At 38.0% G+C, this 21,512-nt stretch overlaps 1 protein-coding gene across 1 annotated transcript in view; it reads left to right on the plus strand.

Moving 5' to 3' along the window:
* The first annotated feature begins 820 nt into the window (after positions 1-820).
* LOC124288488 (NPC intracellular cholesterol transporter 1-like) overlaps positions 821-21,512 on the plus strand; it is a 125,178-nt gene continuing 104,486 nt past the window's right edge. The window contains 1 exon segment of the mRNA XM_046725009.1: positions 821-1,019. Coding sequence (XP_046580965.1) covers positions 957-1,019 — 63 coding nt within the window. The 5' untranslated portion in view covers positions 821-956.

Below are 21,512 nucleotides of genomic sequence, written 5' to 3' on the forward strand. Positions count from 1 at the left end.
GTGCAGTGAGTGAGTGAGTTTAGTTTTACGCCGCTTTTAGCAATATTCCAGCAATATCGCGGTTTAAACATAATTTTATTCATAAAAAATGAATTGGGATTGGGGAACAAGCTTTACAGCTTATATCAACACCGCTCCCATACAACATATATTACAAAATTTAAGTGAAGCATGTGTCGTCATCGATAGTGACTATCATATAAATAATACATGTGTACATATTACATCAAATACAAGTACCACTATCATATACATGTATCACGGCGGGGGGCACCAGAAATGGGCAACATGGTGCAGAGATATAAATACAAGTTGACCCCCACTAGTCCCCATCCCAACCCAACCAGTTGGAACCCCGACCTTGGTGGCATACATATAAACTAAACAAACGCTTAATATTCATGGACAGTGAAAGATATAACTATTTCACCCTTTCATAAAAATACGTATAGACAGATTAAATTCAACAGCTTGTCTTTGGTTTTGTGAGGAGAATGTATACATGTGAGTTTTTCTGTAATATAAATCTTCCAGATATCGTTGTCTATGCGTAGAGTATTTAGGGCAAATATGGAGAACATGAAATTCATGATCCAAATCGTTTACGAAAATGACAAACTCTTTTATCTAACTTCCCTAGGTTTGGACTAAGCCATAGCAAACCTGATCAACAAACCGATACCGAAATCAGGTTTCATTATAAACGCGTTCCTAATTTGTAACAACCGAACGCGTCATCGATCACGCCATTAGCAACGAACACATACCGTCCGCCTGCACTCAACAGTTTCTGCGTGTTTACTGGCATTCCGTATCAAAGTCCTGCTCGACTTTTAAATCTACCCTCATGTGATCGTCCGATCATCTGCTTCCGGTTTATCATGTCAGTGTAGACTACGGTGTGGGCTGACTTGTTTGGAACTTGTTCAAGGAAAACTGCAGTTCATATCAACACAATGTATTCAAGACTGATCAAGATCATCACAATCGTAACATTTTTATCGACTTCCTCCATAAATGTAAGTATAAACTTTCATCGACTGAAACATTCAGATTAATGCAGTTTGTGTACCGATCTCATCTCGTCACGACAAATGATTCATGCATTCACAGTGTCACACACATATAGATCTAGCAGGTTGGGGAAACCTACTGATCTGCCTATGATAGGCCAAACGGGATATAATAGGCCGTTCCGCCTATTTTGCTATTGGCCGATTTGCCTATAAATGTGACATTTATCAAATAAATTTGAAGTGGTGCATTTCCGCATGAGGATATTAACATCATTCAAGTTTTGATGTCCTAAGGTTTTCATTCAAACCCTTTTTGAGCATTTTCATCACATAATATTAAAGGAGTTTGGAAATTGCTAATTAAATATAAGACTATAATATATTTGACAATTTTCACTGAAAATTAATGACATAAATATTCAGTTTTAGTTTTCAAAATGAAAATCTGTGCAAAATTGTGTTCTTAAATGAAACATCTTTTCCTGAACATTATATAAGTTTCCATTTTGTCCAAAAACTTATTTTTTTGCAAGCTGAGCAGGTCCATTATCTATTTATCTCTGTGATCTACTAAAACCATTTCGTGCGGAAATTGATAATTTGTGAAATGTTAATAATAATGATCAAATATAGCCTGATCGGCCTATAGCAAAATAGGCAGAATGGCCTATAAATATCCCGTTTGGCCTTTTATAGGCTGATCGGTAGGTTACCCCAACCTGTATAGAACAGTGTCATTGCTCCTATATTCTGCGCTTATTTCATGTCAGAGTGTCAGAAAAATATTGATATTGTATAATATTGTGAATGTACCCCAAACATATGCCGTGTTTCCATAAAATTTTGTAAACATACATCATGCTGTAAATCTCTTGTCTCCTTTTTTAACCCTACAGAGGTTTATTATGCTACACAAGATAATGACCCTCTCTTCTAACTATTTGGATTACCCTCCCAATGTTCTTGTACTTTTTATTTAGTACCCATCCCATATTCAGAACTTAATATTGTACTTATAAATGCCTGTTGTGAATTACTCCAAACGTGTTTCATGACCTTTCCCACAGACTGTCATATTTTTCCATGTGTCATACTACCTACTACTAGTGTTTGTTAGACCAGTGTAACAATGAAACGAACAGTACTTAGAATGGTGCGTTTGAGATGGAGTAGACATCATGGCCGCTGAAATCAAAGTCAATGGTCTCATGTGCTCTTCACAGATGAAAGCAAATTCAATTTATCTTTCCATCATGGTCGGCAGTGGATTTATCGCCTCAGTGGAGAGCGAATCACAGATGTGACTGAGGCCACACATAACTGATTCGGCTGAGGGTCAGTCATGGTTTGGGCAAGGAAAACTCTTGCTGGGCGTACTCCACTGCAGTTGGTCTACGGTAATCTTACCGAAAAGCGTTATCGGGATGAGATTCTGGCTCCTATAGCAGTACCATTCCTGCAAGCTATGCATGGCTTTTATTGTTGACCCTCTTTACTGCAAGACGATAACGCTAGGCCTCATAAGGCCGGGATTGTCGAGGAATTCCTGAGGCAGCAGGGTGTAGAGTGGATGGAGTGGTCACCATGCTCGCCACACCTCAACCCAATTGAACATACCTGGGATGAACTCTGTCGATGTGTGTACACATGTCACCCACCACCAGGGGATCTCCCAGGACTCTGCAGAGCTCTAGTAGAGGAATGGAATGCGATTCTGCAAGTTTTCTTTATGAACTTGATATGGAGCATAGAGCAAGGTGCACCTGTGTCTTGGATGTGTGTGGAGGGTACACAAGATATTGAATGACAGAGTACTCCATGTTTATTTTCATTTTGTGTGTGAGTGTGGGGTGTCTATACAACTGATGCTTACTGGTGCTGTTCGAACTTTTTGTCTGTATGTCACAATGTGTCATGTTTCTCAACACATTAAACATTATGATTCATGACACTCTTAGTTCTATTATTTCTGAGAAACTTTTTTTTTACATGTGATATATATCATTTGACCCATTATTAATGACGCTGAGTATGCATTATTCATGCACAACTTTCTTAAAGTCATTTCTGGTATGGGATATTTCTGAGATGACTATGCCCAGTCAAGCATTTGTACACATAGCAGGTACAAAACACTGCTCTTGATGTCTGTGATAGAGAGAAAATAATATAAGCGATGGTCCAAAAAGGTTTTCAACACTCAAATATTCAAAAAGGGCTCACCCATTTTGTTCTGGGAAGCTAAGGGGTGTCATAAATTTTGCACACATGCACTTGGGGCTGTGGGGGGGTGAGCTATTTTATAATTATGCTTAGAAATTATGGGAAGGGGAGGGGGCGTCATTGATTTTGTACATGACATGCAGGTGGGGTCACTTATTTTGTACATAAATGTTAGGGGGATCATTCACATTGTACATGTTTCTCCATAAAAATTATCATCACCCCCTCTAGTCATAAATTATGAACGGTCCCTAAGGAACTCAGAACACTCCACTCGAATGTATAGCTGTCATCTTCCTGAGGATGCCCAGTTTCTGCAAACTATTGTTTGCTGTGTCATGTCCCATCAGTGCAGTACTGTAAACCTCACATTACACAGGATGTACATTGTACTTGTATCATCATTAAATGTAGGATTAATCTAGGAAGGAAAGCTGAAGCATTGTGACGTTTGTTATTTTTATGTAAGCAGTTTAATGCCCAGCACTGTCAATGTCATATCTAACGCCACTAAAGGGACAGTCACTCAGATAAGTGACCCTGTCTCATTTAGTCATGGACGGTGGGATAGTCCAGTGCTTAGAGTGTTCGCTCGTCACATGGAAGACTCTGACTAGGTTCGATCCCCACATGGGTACAATGTGCGCAAACCCATTTCTGGTGTCCCCCACTGTGATATTGCTGGAATATAGCTAAAGGCGGCATATTAAAACTAAACTCACTCACTCACTCGCTATGCACTCACTCACTCATTTAGTCACAAAAATAAATTCTCATCTACATAAAATACAAAAAACAGCAAATAGGCAAATGTACACACAAAACAAAAACGCCTGAACATGTCCAACTATACTGCACACACTACCAACAACACAGAATGGTGCTCCAGAGTTCACTGTACATTAACACACACCTAACCCTAAAAACACTTCCAAGCTGACTGAATAACACCTTTACATTCATCTTAGCACTAGAATAGCTTTGAGGAACAGTCTGGAGTCAGTTTGGGATATAGGATGTCCATGTTTTAATTCAGTGGGCAAGCATTATAATCGTTCATTAGCTAATATAAGAGGCCACACATATATGAGCCTTCGTGTTGTTGAAGGATACACCGAGGCCATGATACAATATATCCCGATATCATGTATCCTAATGATATGAGCATGATGAGTGTGATACGATACATTCCCTTTTCTCAATAATATAGATGTGATAGTACTGATACAATTTGTATTTGTGTGTTCTAAATTACTAATTTGTTTTCAAATTTCAAATAGCAAAGATATTATTTTCTAAGGGAGAAACATAATATGAGCTTAGGGGCAATATGCAGATTCTGCTATTTACATCCAACCAGGAGGGGCGGTGGGGTAGCCTAGCGGTTAAAGTGTTGGCTTGTCACGCCAAAGATCCGGGTTCGAATCCCCACATGGGTACAATGTGTGAAGCCCATTTCTGGTGTCCCCCGCCTTGATGTTGCTGGAATATTGCTAAAAGCGGCGTGAAACCAAACTCAGTCAGTCAGTCCAACCAGGAAATGCTGGAGAAACTGCATAAACTGGCTAGCTATTCTCGAAACGTTCGTAGTATACAAACTTCTTAAGCCCATTCTTAACACATTGGCTATGATCAAAGTTAAGAATTCTTAGGGCTACGAACGTTTCGAGAATAAGGTCAGTTGCTGTTACCATTGACCTGTTTTTATATCACTATAACTTGTAATGAATCGTATATATATTGTGTTTCAGGAGTTGTAAATCTATGATTTATATTGTTAGCATCGTGATTAGGGGTGTCACGATACACCAATCTCACGATACGATACGTATCACGATTTTAAGGTCACGATACGATATGTATCGCGATACATAATTTTCGCGCCTTTTCATAGCATTACCTTACCGGCAACGTATGCGCTCGCTGATTGGTCCATCAAAATAGTGTAGCCAATCACAAAGCTGTTAGTTTCCAACCTATTTTTTTTTAAGTAAGGCTAGCTACATCTATTTATCGAAGCGATCTCGCATAATTTTACTATCAAGACTTTGAAGGAGATGGATATAGCATAAAAATTTGAATCGATAAAGTTTTAAATAAGAATCGATACACGCAAGCATGTATCGTGTATCGTATCGTCAGTAAAAATATATCGATGCATCGATACATTCGCGTATCGCGACACCCCTAATCGTGATACAGTTCTGTATTGCACCACTAATGCATGATGCAAGAGAAGTGCAGTGCACAATGTTACTGGCATTGGCAAACAAGGATAAGTTGGACCGGTGCAGAGAAAGCGTTTACGAGAAGTATGTGGTGCACGGCAATGAGCTAACCCATTTGGTTTGTGAAAGGTAGAGCAGATGTAGGCTAGTGCATGTGCATTGCATGACGATGAAATTGATTCCGCGCGAAGCTGCACACGCCTTGATCGCGGACAACCTGGGGCCCCTTCACTAACAATGACAAGCGCCAGTGGGCGGCACTCATACATGCTAATACAGGTCAATTGTCAGGTCGGTGCTCAACTTATCCTTGTTTGTAAGTCAATACCATGTTACGACATCATGATAAACATTCTTTAAGGAAGGTTGACATGAAGTGACTGATAACAGTACCTGTAGTTTCCTCTCTGATCATCATGATTATTATTGTTATCACTAATGACGCCATCAATTCATACGTCATGTGACAAGAACCACAGCCATTTGATTTGGTGACCATTTTTTATTCTCTATAAATGCTGATTAAAACCAAAATACAACCATATTGACAAAAGTTTGGACTGTGCACAGGAAAGACAGGGACACCAGCCAGTCAGTCTGAGACTAGTAACCATGGTAACAGTGTAGGGGACTATTTGGTAAGGCTGATATGGTATACCGAGCTATTAGTAGAACCACATTATTTTGCCTCCGGTTTGATATGCCGTAATGCAATCCAAAAATATGGTATTTTCGTTTTTCGTACCATCATTTCTATCTAGTCATAAAATGACAGTTTTGTTCATTCAAAATAACAAAGGTTGTTATTTTTTTCCATGTTATTAAACATTGTACGGTTTGGCTCTTGTCGTCAGTTTTCTGCATTATGATCATATCTCATATACCGTACCGAAATCGACCGAACCGAACCGAAGGCCTTGTACCGCAATAAGTACCGTACTGTTTCACCGCTACTACAGTAGTTGGTTTATTCCCATACCATCTGACATAACAACTAATTTTGTTTACATTGTATTTCCAAATAATTGACTATGATAAATGCAGACTTGTTTGATATGACAAATGGTATCGCCTCATACTTGTATCTTATTTGTTTCCTTATTTTAGAGATTATAGTAGATGTTAGCCTTTTTGTCTGTATTTGGATGAGTATTCGCTGATGTGGTGACTATAACATTTGCATATCTGAGTTAAAGTGTGCTAGACTTTGGACTCTTGACTAGTTACAGACTGGAAGTGAAACATTTCAGTGTGAATATTTGATTGCCCCAAAGCGTAAAGTCTACAGAGTTGTGTATGATAGAGTTGTATAATGATTTCAAAGTTAAATACATGTATGGTGAATCACCATAACCCAATTAAATTTGATTTGCTTTCATGAAAATTGCACCAATCCATATTAATAAAAAGAAACTGATATTACACTGAGTAGGGCAGATACCCATATTGTATGATACAGTGTTTCCGCTGGGTAATTTTTTTACCGGCCACAGTGTCCGGCGATCATTTCATTTTCCGGTCCTGTACGCAATCTGGCGGTCACAATTTATATAAGAGTTATGCAATGATACTTTAATTCAATGAAGATAATATAACCATACCTTTTAGAGTTTTCTGTTTTTATTTCGGAAAATGACTCTTGCTTTTTCGATGTTCTTTTCTCCTGCGTGCATGTTTAATGTCATGAGAGTATTCAACCGATCCTGTGACAGTCGATTGCGTCGGGGATTGTGAACCAGATTTTGGAGGCTGAACCCCCTCTCTGCAGCCACGCTGCTCACTGGGATTGTCATGGCAATCTTTGCCAACACAGCAAAGTCTGGGTAAATGTCACCATATTCCATAATAATGGCACGACAGTTTGTTTCCAGTGAAGCGTGCCGAGACCACGGACAGTTGTTTTGTAATGGCTGAAGTCTTTCCTAGCACGGTCGCCATTGACAACGCCTGTGACATCATTTTCCTCTCGTCCAATCACAGGGCTGAACTGAGTTATCAACACGCCAAGGGAATCCCGGCGTATGCGACAATGTCGCCTTGTGATTCAGGAAAAGCGAATGGGGTTCAGAACCTTATCAAGGCATGTCAAAACATGTAAACTCTCTTCTGGAAATCTAGCTTGTAGATTACTGCATAGTTCTTCAATAAATCCTTTTCTCATGTTTTGAAATGCAACGAATAGAACCAGCATCTGCGCATTTGAGTTTCACGCCCTGAAATATCCTTTCTGGAGATTTTCTGTGAAATACTTTCACTTTCGCCTGGAGTTGTTATCAACTCCATCAGTGAAGTGCAAGTCGATTTACTATTGGCATAACCATGCCAATGTTGAGATTTTCTTTCTGAAATATCTTTATAAACTTGTCCATGTAGTACAAGACATCCGAGAGCATGTAAGTGGTGGCAATGAACGAATACGTTTGGATCTTCTTCTGAATATTAACAGCTGCACTGTTATTTCTGTTGGCGGCCTCCTCTTCAATTTCCATAACAAGGGCTGGCCAATTGTTTTTTGCACTTTTGACGGCGTTTCCCACAGACAACCATCTGACACTGCATGGTTGTTTTAAACTTGAAAAGTCTGAATCCTCCAAAACTTGCGATAATTTTGCGAATCGGTTATACCGAAGTTGCTGAATATTCGTACAGTTTATAAATGTCATTCAGTGTCCGGCCGATATTCTGCTACTGTTTTAGATACTTTTGCAGCGCCTGCAGACGCCAGTGCCACCCTATGTGCAATACAATGCACGTGGATCATGTAAGGGGAACCCCCTTCATTCATTCTAAGACCAACACCGCTCTCTTCCCGCCATAACGGCTGCAACCGCCTGAACCCAGTCCAATAACCTTTTCAAGAGGAATATTCCATTCTGCAAGTACTTCGTGCACTTAATTTGTCACGATTCTGCTGTACCACTGTGAACGGAGTAGTTTCCAATAAATAGTGTTTCTGGCAACCCATTTTGCGCCTTTCAAAATTTTCACAAATATTATAAGTTTTTTTTCAACTGTCACATTTACAGTCTCATCAATGATGATTCCCACGAACTCACTTTTAGAAATTTTGTCTTTCATTTCATTCATCGTACTTTTTAGCAATGCATCTTCCATTTCTCCAATGCTATCGGAATGTGTGTAGACATCACCAGTCAAACTTGAACAGCCATTTTTTTTCAGTAACTCGATCAATCCAGAAAATTTAACAGTCGCCAAATTTTCTTGTGCCATGTATAATAATACAGTTCTCATCATAGCTGTTAACTTTGCATCAGATTTCTCAGTTGCAGCGTTCAGATGCGTAGTCATTGCATTTTGATGAAAACTTGTTGTTACAGCATGATGATGGGAAGCACTGTCGCGGTGTTCTCTTAATGCAGACTTTTTCAAATTTATACATCCTTTGGTGAATCCATTCACTTTTGCTGCATGTTCGCATATTTTACAGAACATTAAAACACTTCCACTGTCATCCTCGTAACGAAGCCATTTGAACTCTGTCAGCCACTCAGATTTAAATTTGCGTATTTTAGCTTTAGAGTTCCCACTTGAACAGAGGCTTTCCCCTTTATTGAGTCGCTTACTGGTTTCTACATCTGTTCTCAGTTCATTTTGATCGCTCTTCCGATTCACAAACCTTTCTTTTACCAATCGAAGAAAGTGGAAAGCATCGCCTGCTTTTACTTGCCATTTTCACGCTTTGACAGTCACCATGTGCTTTTAACAATCTGATAATGATCGTACATTTCGCGACAATTCGTAAGCCTACATATTATTATACGGGGACGAGATACAAAGAACACACAAATTATTCAGAATGACTGACAAAAACATTGACCAATCACATTTCGTACATTACATCACGTGATTTGGTTTGTTTACGAGACGAAATCGTAAGTTCTCGAAACTATATTTAGATAGAAGTTATTCTTGAACGACTTCTCGTTGACATTGATATACATGGCATGACTTGTATTATGCATTTTATGATTTTATGTTTACCGGACACGAAGACCGGCAGCATTTGAATTTATCGGTCCTGGGCCATTTTTACCAGCAAAAAGCCGGCATATGCCGGAGAACGGAAACGCTGTGATATATTGGGAACTTAAGTGTCTGACAGTGAGTGACACTAATTGTACATGTCAATCCTATTTTCTACATTATAAGTCCCTGAACATATATGTTATGGTTCTGATAACAGCAATCTCAAAATTAGGTTGCATAGTCAGGGATTCTATTTTCTTTTTTTTATACAATTTATAGCTTTACATTATGCAGTTTTGTCATTGAATAACACAGGAAAACATCTGTTGTGAATGAAGGTCTGTGTAGATTTTAATTTAAACCATAAAGATGATCAGAAAAATGTCATAGGTGTTCTTTACCCAATATACTGGTTCTCAGTAAGACATATTACAATATATATTGTTTGAAAGGTATATTGCAGTAAACCGGTAATACCTTGTAGTCTTAACACTGAGCTTAATTAATTGGAGCTGTTTTAGTTTTTGTGGCCATATGTTTTCACATATATCTTTAATACATTATCCTACAGGAGTGAAATGTATTCACAGGGACTCTTGTTTCAGTATAGCATGATTGTTTGCAACAGTTGGATACTCACATTGTTTATCTCATTCATGATCTTCATGTGGCTATTACCAGTTGTGCCAAGCACCGTGAAGCATCTGGCAATAAGATAATTGATTTTGTGTTTATTGTGCACATTTATCAACCTTATTGCTCGTTGTGTTTGAACATTTTCAAATTGACTAATTGTGTATTGCTGTTTCTATAGTCCTATATTTCCTGTGGATCGTGTAGAATGTTGTAATAGTGATACATACAAACCAGTGATATTGGATGAACAGCTTTAGTATATCGTCATGGCCATAGTCACAGTTGACATCGCAATAGCACAGATATGATATATCCTGCATGGTTAAACACTATTGTCACACTTAGAAATATTAGGAATACAAGTTTGTATTGATAGTTTAGTAAATCTACGAATGTTGTTTTGGACCAGTGAAGTTGAGACAGGACCACTAGTTATTGTAAACTCACTGGTCCTGTGGTCTAGTGGGACATTTTGAGAGGTTTCTATCCCTGAAGTCATGTTTAATTGTCTAATACCCTATCACTGCTCAGTGTAATGTGTAGTGGGGTCGCTGTGATTACTTTCTGTCATAATAGTGAGGTCACTATATATACATGATATGTGTAATATGTAGTGGGGTTGCTGTGATTACTTTCTGTCATAATAGTCAGGTCACTATATACATGATATGTGTAATATGTAGTGGGGTTGCTGTGATTACTTTCTGTCATAATAGTGAGGTCACTATATACATGACATGTGTAATTTGTAGTGGGGTCGCTGTGATTACTTTCTGTCATAATAGTGAGGTCACTATATATACATGATATGTGTAATATGTAGTGGGGTTGCTGTGATTACTTTCTGTCATAATAGTGAGGTCACTATATACATGACATGTGTAATTTGTAGTGGGGTCGCTGTGATTACTTTCTGTCATAATAGTGAGGTCACTATATATACATGACATGTGTAATATGTAGTGGGGTCGCTGTGATTACTTTGTCATAATAGTGAGGTCACTATATATACATGATATGTGTAATATGTAGTGGGTCGCCACATGATTACTTTCTGTCATAATAGTGAGGTCACTTTATACATGATATGTGTAATATGTAGTGGGTTGCTGTGGTTACTCTGTCATAATAGTGAGGTCACTATATACATGACATGTGTAATTTGTAGTGGGTTGCTGTGGTTACTTTCTGTCATAATAGTGAGGTCACTATATACATGACATGTAATATGTAGTGGGGTTGCTGTGATTACTTTCTGTCATAATAGTGAGGTCACTATATACATGACATGTGTAATTTGTAGTGGGTCGCTGTGATTACTTTCTGTCATAATAGTGAGGTCACTATATATACATGACATGTGTAATATGTAGTGGGGTCGCTGTGATTACTTTCTGTCATAATAGTGAGGTCACTATATATACATGATATGTGTAATATGTAGTGGGTCCGCTGTGATTACTTTCTGTCATAATAGTGAGGTCACTATATATACATGACATGTGTAATATGTAGGCTGGTCGCTGTGATTACTTTCTGTGATAATAGTGAGGTCACTTTATACATGATATGTGTAATTTGTAGGATGGTCACTGTGATTACTTCGTCATAATAGTGAGGTCACTATATATACATGATATGTGTAATATGTAGGCTGGTCACTGTGATTACTTTCTGTCATAATAGTGAGGTCACTTTATACATGATATGTGTAATTTGTAGGCGGGTCACTGTGATTACTTTCTGTCATAATAGTGAGGTCACTATATATACATGACATGTGTATATGTAGGTGGTCACATGATTACTCTCTGTCATAATAGTGAGTTCACCATATATACATGACATGTGTAATATGTAGCAGTGGTCGCCAGATTACTTTCTGTCATAATATAGTGAGGTCACTATACATGATATGTGTAATATGTATGGTGGGTCGCTGTGATTACTTCTGTCATAATAGGGAGGTCACTATATATACATGACATGTAATATGTAGTGGGGTCGTTGTGATTACTTTCTGTCATAATAGTGAGGTCACTATATATATCGTGTAATATGTAGGCGTGGTCGCTGTGATTACTTTCTGTCATAATAGTGAGGTCACTATATATACATGACATGTGTAATATGTAGTGGGTCGCTAGGATTACTTTCTGTCATAATAGTGAGGTCACTATATACATGACATGTGTAATATGTAGTGGGTCGCCTGTGATTACTTTCTGTCATAATAGTGAGGTCACTTTATACATGACATGTAATATGTATGCGGTCGCTGTGATTACTTTCTGTCATAATAGTGAGGTCACTTTATACATGACATGTGTAATTTGTAGTGGGTCAGCTGTGATTACTTTCTGTCATAATAGTGAGGTAAGCTATATACATGACATGTGTAATTTGTAGTGGGTCGCCTGTGATTACTTTCTGTCATAATAGTGAGGTCACTATATACATGACATGTGTAATATGTAAGTGGTCGCTGTGATTACTTTCTGTCATAATAGTGAGTTCACTATATACATGACATGTGTAATATGTAGTGGGTCGCTTGTGATTACTTCCTGTCATAATAGTGAGGTCACTATATATACATGATATGTGTAATATGTAGGCGGGTCGCTGTGATTACTTTCTGTCGTAATAGTGAGGTCACTTTATACATGATATGTGTAATTTGTAGGCGGGTCACTGTGATTACTTTCTGTCATAATAGTGAGGTCACTATATATACATGACATGTGTAATATGTAGGCGGGTCGCTGTGATTACTTTCTGTCATAATAGTGAGGTCACTATATACATGACATGTGTAATATGTAGGCGGGTCGCTGTGATTACTTTCTGTCATAATAGTGAGGTCACTTTATACATGACATGTGTAATATGTAGGCGGGTCAGCTGTGATTACTTTCTGTCATAATAGTGAGGCCACTTTATACATGACATGTGTAATATGTAGGCGGGTCGCTGTGATTACTTTCTGTCATAATAGTGAGGTCACTTTATACATGACGTGTAATTTGTAGTGGGGTCGCTGTGATTACTTTCTGTCATAATAGTGAGGTCGCTATATACATGACATGTGTAATTTGTAGTGGGGTCGCTGTGATTACTTTCTGTCATAATAGTGAGGTCACTATATACATGACATGTGTAATATGTAGGTGGTCGCTGTGATTACTTTCTGTCATAATAGTGAGTTCACTATATACATGACATGTGTAATATGTAGTGGTAGTTCAGCTGTGATTACTCTCTGTCATAATAGTGAGGTCACTTTATATACATGATATGTGTAATATGTAGTGGTCAGCTGTGATCACTTTCTGTCGTAATAGTGAGGTCACTTTATACATGATATGTGTAATTTGTAGGCTGGTCACTGTGATTACTTTCTGTCATAATAGTGAGGTCACTATATATACATGACATGTGTAATATGTAGTGGGGTCGTTGTGATTACTTTCTGTCATAATAGTGAGGTCACTATATACATGACATGTGTAATATGTAGGCGGGTCGCTGTGATTACTTTCTGTCATAATAGTGAGGTCACTTTATACATGACATGTGTAATATGTAGGCGGGTCGCTGTGATTACTTTCTGTCATAATAGTGAGGTCACTTTATACATGACGTGTAATTTGTAGTGGGGTCGCTGTGATTACTTTCTGTCATAATAGTGAGGTCGCTATATACATGACATGTGTAATTTGTAGGTATGGGTTGCTGTGATTACTTTCTGTCATAATAGTGAGGTCACTATATACATGACATGTGTAATATGTAGTGGTCGCTGTGATCACTTTCTGTCATAATAGTGAGTTCACTATATACATGACATGTGTAATATGTAAGTGAGGTCACTGTGATTACTTTCTGTCATAATAGTGAGGTCACTATATATACATGATATGTGTAATATGTATGGTCCCTGTGATTACTTTCTGTCGTAATAGTGAGGTCACTTTATACATGATATGTGTAATATGTAGGTGGGTCACTGTGATTACTTTCTGTCATAATAGTGGAGTCACTATATACATGACATGTGTGATATGTAGTGGTCGCTGTGATTACTTTCTGTCATAATAGTGAGATTAAGCTATATACATGACATGTGTAATTTGAAGTGGGGTCGCTGTGATTACTTTCTGTCATAATAGTGAGGTCACTATATACATGACATGTGTAATTTGAAGTGGGAATTAAGCTGTGATTACTTTCTGTCATAATAGTGAAGTCACTATATACATGACATGTGTGATATGTAGAAGTGCTGGTCAGCTGTGATTACTTTCTGTCATAATAGTGAGGTAAGCTATATACATGACATGTGTAATTTGAAGTGGGGTCAGCTGTGATTACTTTCTGTCATAATAGTGAAGTCACTATATACATGACATGTGTGATATGTATGGTAAGCTGTGATTACTTTCTGTCATAATAGTGAGGTTAAGCTATATACATGACATGTGTAATTTGAAATGGGATTCGCTGTGATTACTTTTCTGTCATAATAATGGTGAGGTCACTATATACATGATATGTGTAATATGTAATAAGTGGTCATTGTGATTACTGTGATTACTTTCTGTCATAATAGTGAGTTCACTATATACATGACATGTGTAATATGATAGGTAATATGGTGGTCACTGTGATTACTTTCTGTCATAATAATGAGGTCACTATATATACATGATATGTGTAATATGTAGGATTGGCTGTGATTACTTTCTGTCGTAATAGTGAGGTCACTTTATACATGATATGTGTAATATGTAGGTAATGGTCACTGTGATTACTTTCTGTCATAATAGTGAAGTCACTATATACATGACATGTGATATGTAGGCTGGTCAGCTGTGATTACTTTCTGTCATAATAGTGAGGTCACTATATATACATGATATGTGTAATATGTAGGCGGGTCACTGTGATTACTTTCTGTCATAATAGTGAGGTCACTATATATACATGATATGTGTAATATGTGGTATGGTCAGCTGTGATTACTTTCTGTCATAATAGTGAGTTCACTATATATATATGTACATGTGTAATATAGTACGACATGTGATATGTAGGCTGGTCGCTGTGATTACTTTCTGTCATAATAGTGAGGTCACTATATATACATGACATGTGTAATTTGTAGTGGGTAAGTGGCTGTGATTACTTTCTGTCATAATAGTGAGGTCACTATATACATGACATGTCACTATATACATGATATGTATGGTCGCTGTGATTACTTTCTGTCATAATAGTGAGGTCACTTTATACATGAAATGTGTAATTTGTAGTAGGGGTCAGCTGTGATTACTTTCTGTCATAATAGTGAGGTCACTATATATACATGACATGTGTAATTTGTAGTGGGGTCGCTGTGATTACTTTCTGTCATAATAGTGAGAGGTCACTATATACATGACTTGTGTAATATGTAGGTGGGTCGCTGTGATTACTTTCTGTCATAATAGTGAGGTCACTATATACATGACATGTGTATGTAATATGTAAGGCGGGTCAGCTGTGATAACTTTCTGTCATAATAGTGAGGTCACTTTATACATGATATGTGTAATTTGTAGGCTGGTCACTGTGATTACTTTCTGTCATAACAGTAAGATCACAATATATGTGTCATGGTAGTGAGGTCGCAGTTATTACTCTTCATCTCATAATAGGGAGGTCACAATATGTATCATGGTAGTGAGGTCATTGTGTATGTATTTGAGAGGGAGGTCTTGCTCATATTTTCGGTTATGCATTATAATGAGGTCATAATCTGATTTGTTTCTTGATAGCATTGTCACAGTAAGATAACTGATAAAATGGTCAGGTCACAGTGGGATGCATATCACAATGATGATAATAGGTCACGATGCGACAGATATCATTATACTGAGGGCATTCTATGTATCACAATAATGGGTCACAATATGGTGTGTATCATGGACCTATGCATTGTCACAGTTTTGTTTCGGGATGTGATGGTGTCATCACCTCCGTCAATCATATCTCTAACTAAGCACAGTATTTCTCTGAATGATAAGCATAAGAAGAGTGATGGATGGATGGCTATATTTAGTGTCTTGTCATTCAAACTGATCTCAAGATGAAACTTTGGGATGATAGGAGGGAATGAGTTGACGTCATCCTGATGAAGGAGGATGACGTCAGGGCTGAAAAACCAACAGCTTTATGGGCAGTTTCTCAGTTGCAGTGGATTTATTGTGTGGGTATAATGATAAACATTTTCCTGGTTGGTCACTCACAATAGTCAGCCATACATTGCTGAAGTGATTTATAAATAAGTTTTACTGGGGTAGCTACAGTATGAACAATAACCAGTGCTCTGTTCCAATGGCCCTACATGGGTACAATGTGTGAAGCTCCATTTCTGGTGTCCCCGCCATGATATTGCTGGAACGTTGCTAAAAGCGGCATAAAACTAAACTTACTCACTCACTCCAATGGCTGCTTTCTTTTCTTTTGAGCTAGTGAAATTATGATCCAGGTAACCTGACTTGGTAAAATAACTTTCCATGTAGTAAAGTATAGTAAATTAACCTAAAAAATAAAACCAATATCCTAAAAATATAAGATGGTAATTAGAGTTTAAATCGTACTAGAAACAGGTGCCTTTCACTCCGGTGGTGCCAGAACAGTGTGAGTATCTCATGTTGCCTCTGGCCATTGCTCTGCCAAATAAATTGATATTCTCTAGTGTTGAAATTTGAAATAAGTTTCTTTCTTCGCTATTCAAACAGAATCCTCCCCAATTCAGCCATGTGAAAAACAGTCTGCTTAAACATGTAGTTGGATAGAAAACAATAATCTAGCCAGCCTTGCATACTAGTGATGTTCAAAATTATATCATAACCTGTGCTATGCGTAGCGCTGGCAGAACTTGCCTTTGGTATGTTTAGTCAAACGTTCGGCTCCATTAAATAAGCGCCAGTTCCACCCTCTAACACCCCTGCTGCCACTCACCCCACCCTCACTTTTGAAAAGTCTTGATTACTGTTTTAGTATTTCTAAAATGTTGATGGCTAAAAATCAGCATTTCACCTAACCATGCTATATTTCATTAATCCTGTTAATCGGTTGTTAATGTTTGACCTGCTAGTGACCACTGGTTAAACGATGTAGATAGAAACAGCAGATTTCATGTGGATAACTGTATGATATGGAAATTGAATCATGGATTCAGAAAGGCTGTCAGCATTGTCACATGTAAGCCCTGTTAAGAGTATTCATTGTCCAGTGGTCCAAAGTCTAGGATACATAGAGTGTTGCTTTCCCAGCCTCCCTGTGTCACCACTGGGCGTGTGAGGAGAATAGCCATGTGATTCTCCTCGTGAATACATGATCAAGACCAGGAAATACTTGAAACTATTGCTTTCACAAATACCTAATATTTAAACTCTACTCTACTTTATGATAGTGTAGGTTGTATATTCGTGAAGAATCAATGTTTTGTTATGCATGTTAAGATAAGTGAAAAACACCAACGTTTGGACTTGAAAATACATATGTAGAATGTTATAATATGTATGACATTTACATGTTACATGAATACATGGTGTCTATATAAATAGTATTTGTAGTAAGATAGCGTTCTGTATTTTTCCATTTTGTTTTTGTTTCTTGTTTGTTGTTTAATGCCGCACTCAGCAATTTTTCATTTATATGGCGGTGGTCTGTAAATAATCAAGTCTGGACCAGACAATTCAGTGATCAACAGCATGAGCATCGATCTACGTAATTTGGACATGAATACATGTGTCGACCAAGTCAGCAAGTCTGACCACCCAGTCCTGTTAGTTGCCTCTTCAGACAAGGTGAGGTGAGGTGAAATTGGGTTTAACGTCGTGCTGGAGAATATGCGTGCATGCGTGTGTATGTGTATGTGCGGCTGCTTGTACTAGCCCAGACTTAAGCTGGTTTTATAGTGCTAGCCCACTGAGATACCATGCCGCAGTGAAGCACGAATACCCCACTCAGACACCGAGCCGACCAGTCCAGTTTTTAACGTGTTTTGGTATGACGCGGTCGGGGATCGAACCCACGACCTACCGCTCTCCGGGCAGACGCTCTAACCACTACACCACGGAGGCGGTCTCTTAAGACAAGCATGGGTAGCTGAAGACCAATTCAGACCCGAAGACCCGAATCGCTTCCTGTATTGTTCTGACAAGGCAGCAAAATCATGAATATGCTGCAATTAGAGAGCAACCATTTGGTTTCTTTAGAAGATTTTGGTTTGGGACCACCTTTCATCCTTTAGTGTTTAAGAGCTGAATTATCAGAAGCTCAAGTAGCATGATTAGTAGTTTTGTATAATAATAATAATAAATATGATTATAATAATGATGATAATAACAGTATTCATTGGATAATTCATGTAGTCTACACGGAAAAATGCGCAGTATAATATTTCCTGCTATGTGAGAGATATGTAATTTTAAACAGAAAAAGCGGTTTTATTTATTTTCTCTTAAAAGTGACCTTGGTCTCGACTATTATTAGTATTATTATGATTATTTAGCCACAGATGCACAAGCATACACATGCTCATTGCGACTTTGTCATAACAACAAAATCATATCTTATCTCATGCAGATTTAAAATCATCCAAATTCCCAGCACTGCATCAGACAAAACTGTGTTTAGTATCATACTGGACCTTGAAATTTAGTGTATGAAATTGAGTGCTGTCTATCATATTGAAACTAACTTGAAAAATGGTTACAGACAATAAGGAAGTTATTATTCATAATGACTTTCATGTGTTCAGGTTCCTTCTACTTCTATATGCAAGTCAGTCTTAACCGACTTGTAAATAGAGGATATTATATCAGTGCCCTTGTCATACTATGTTTACGACACAAGTGCCTAAATGTTGGTATTTCCCGAGCGAGAGCAAGGGATATACCGTTATTTAGGCACGAGTGTTGTAAACATAGTATGATATGGGCACGAATATAATATTCTGTTTATTACCGAAGTCGTCAAATTGAGGAAAATACCCCAAATCTACTTTCAAACATAGGCTGTCTACCCACCGCGGCATGTAGAACGCAACGTCACAGAAGAAACGTGACGTCATAGCATTGTTAATGACGTCACGTCACCATGACAAAGTGATATTTTGCCCTAGAGCATCGTATGAAAAATATGAACCCCGATATGTTCGCCCTCGTAGGTAATAATTGTCTGTATTGTGACAGTAACATTTAAAGGATGCTCAGAGACAGCTTGCAGACTGGAATGTTTTCAATCTGTTTCAGTGTTTTACACAGAAATGTGCATCCAATAAGCACAGCAGGGTTTGATTTAAGAGATGGTAGCCTACTTGCACCTGGTGCAACCTAAGATAAAACCTGGTTGCACCAGCGAAACTCCCATTGCTCTGCTTTTGTTGAAATATGTAATGAAAGAAATATGCTATTGAATTATTTAGATGTTTTATTTAAAAGTTTACCCACTCAAAAATTGACTTGCACCTGGTGAAAGTTAGACTAATAGTAATAATTAGGTTGCACATTGTAATATTGGACTGCACCAGTGCAAGTAACAATTAAGCACTAAATCGAGCCCCTGCACAGACATATAGAATGGACATGTTTAAAAAATATACTGACTCCAAGGGGATACAGTGATAATTATTGTACCAAATTCTTTACAGAAAGTACAAAGTGCATAAATTATGGTCATTATTTACTGGTACAGTGCAGTACACTGCATCGTTACATTACTTTACAACAAGTGAAGATCTGTTGAATTGAAGTGAATTGATCTTCAGTAACCTTCAGCTTTAAATGTAAATCTGTGATAAACTAGTTAGTTTACTGTCCTTTGCAAAAAGTAAGTATATCTATATTAACTAAGTTAATAAATTTGTTAATGAACAAATTTACAACTTTCGTTGTCGCGATATGACTGAAATACTGCCGATGTGACTATAAATTTTAACTCACTCACTCACTCACTCACTCACTCACTCACTCACTCACTCACCTCCTCACTCACTCACTCACTCACTCACTCACTCACTCACTCACTCACTCACTCTGGTCAAGGTAAAGCCCTGTTACTGAACTGTCCTTGTGTTTTGGCAGGTATTTGCAGAGGAAGGTCATTGTATTTGGTAGTGCGACACATGTGGAACCGATACTGAAGCGGGAAAGATCATCAACTGTGCCTACAATGGCACTGCCCAGCCCCTGAGAGAAGGAAGACTAAGAAGCGGTGAAGATATACAGGGACTACTGTCCGGACCTCTACTGACATGACTAGTGAGTGTATTCATCTTCAGGCTAGGAGGTTCCTTGTGTTTGATCATGTTAGCATGGTAAGAGTGTAAGCTGTATGATCGGAATGGTATGGATAAACTTAAATGCCGGGGCCTTAAGTCATGTCTCAGAAATGAGTTATGTTAAGGTATTTTAATGATATATTGCTGGACAATTGGGAATCTGGAGAATGAAGATATTTACAGTATCAGGGTGTTATGTGTCAGAGAAATATCCATTCTGTAGACCACTGTAGACACTAAATTTATAGTAATGACTTTGGAAAAGTATGTTATGTTGTGGAGACCCATTGTTTGTTATTTAACGACACACACAGCAATACTCCAGCTATATGGTGGCAGTCTGTAAAAAAATAAGTCTCTACCAGACAATCCAGTGATCAACAGCATGAGCATCAATCTTGGAATCGAAACAAACTTTACAGTAGGGTACATTACATTTTAAGTATTTTTCAGAACTCTTTCATTTAAATAGAAAATCTTAAAATTAATAATTGGGTGTCCTTTGGCCTTCCAGTTTTGTAGGGACGCTTGTCATGCTGAAGACCGGGCTTGATTGGACATGGGTACAATGTGTGAAGTCTATTTCGGTGTCTCCCCACTGTGATATTGCTGGAATATTGCAAAAGCAGTGTAAAACCATACTCACTCACTCCAGTTTTGTAAGTCAAAGGAAAACCCTGTAATTTGTGACAGGGGCCACCAGTATGGTAGGATACACTGACCTTAACACAAACATCTGGTATCATCACCATATTATAGTGATTCATAAGCACATGTTATCACACAGTTGGAATCTTATAATTGAATCTGGTATGGCAGAGATTTCCTGTGGCTATGGAAATGGTTTGCTTGTTTCTATTAACCTTTAGCAGGTTGCTGTTGGAAAGTCAGGAGTAATCTTCTGAATAGCTTATGGTACAAATGATACCTTTGAACAGATTTCCATCTTAGATGAGAAGAGTATCATGTCTTGTTTTTATGTAGGTGTGTTTGAAATTGGTTTAGCATTGGCAGATGTCTTTAAGTGTTGACAATTTTTCCAGATGGCAGTGCCCTATGACCTGTTGCTCTGCTGAGCAGCTGAAA

This window comes from Haliotis rubra, unplaced genomic scaffold, assembly GCF_003918875.1.
Source record: "Haliotis rubra isolate DU_JTF1 unplaced genomic scaffold, ASM391887v1 Scf419, whole genome shotgun sequence".
Lineage (NCBI taxonomy): Eukaryota > Metazoa > Mollusca > Gastropoda > Lepetellida > Haliotidae > Haliotis > Haliotis rubra.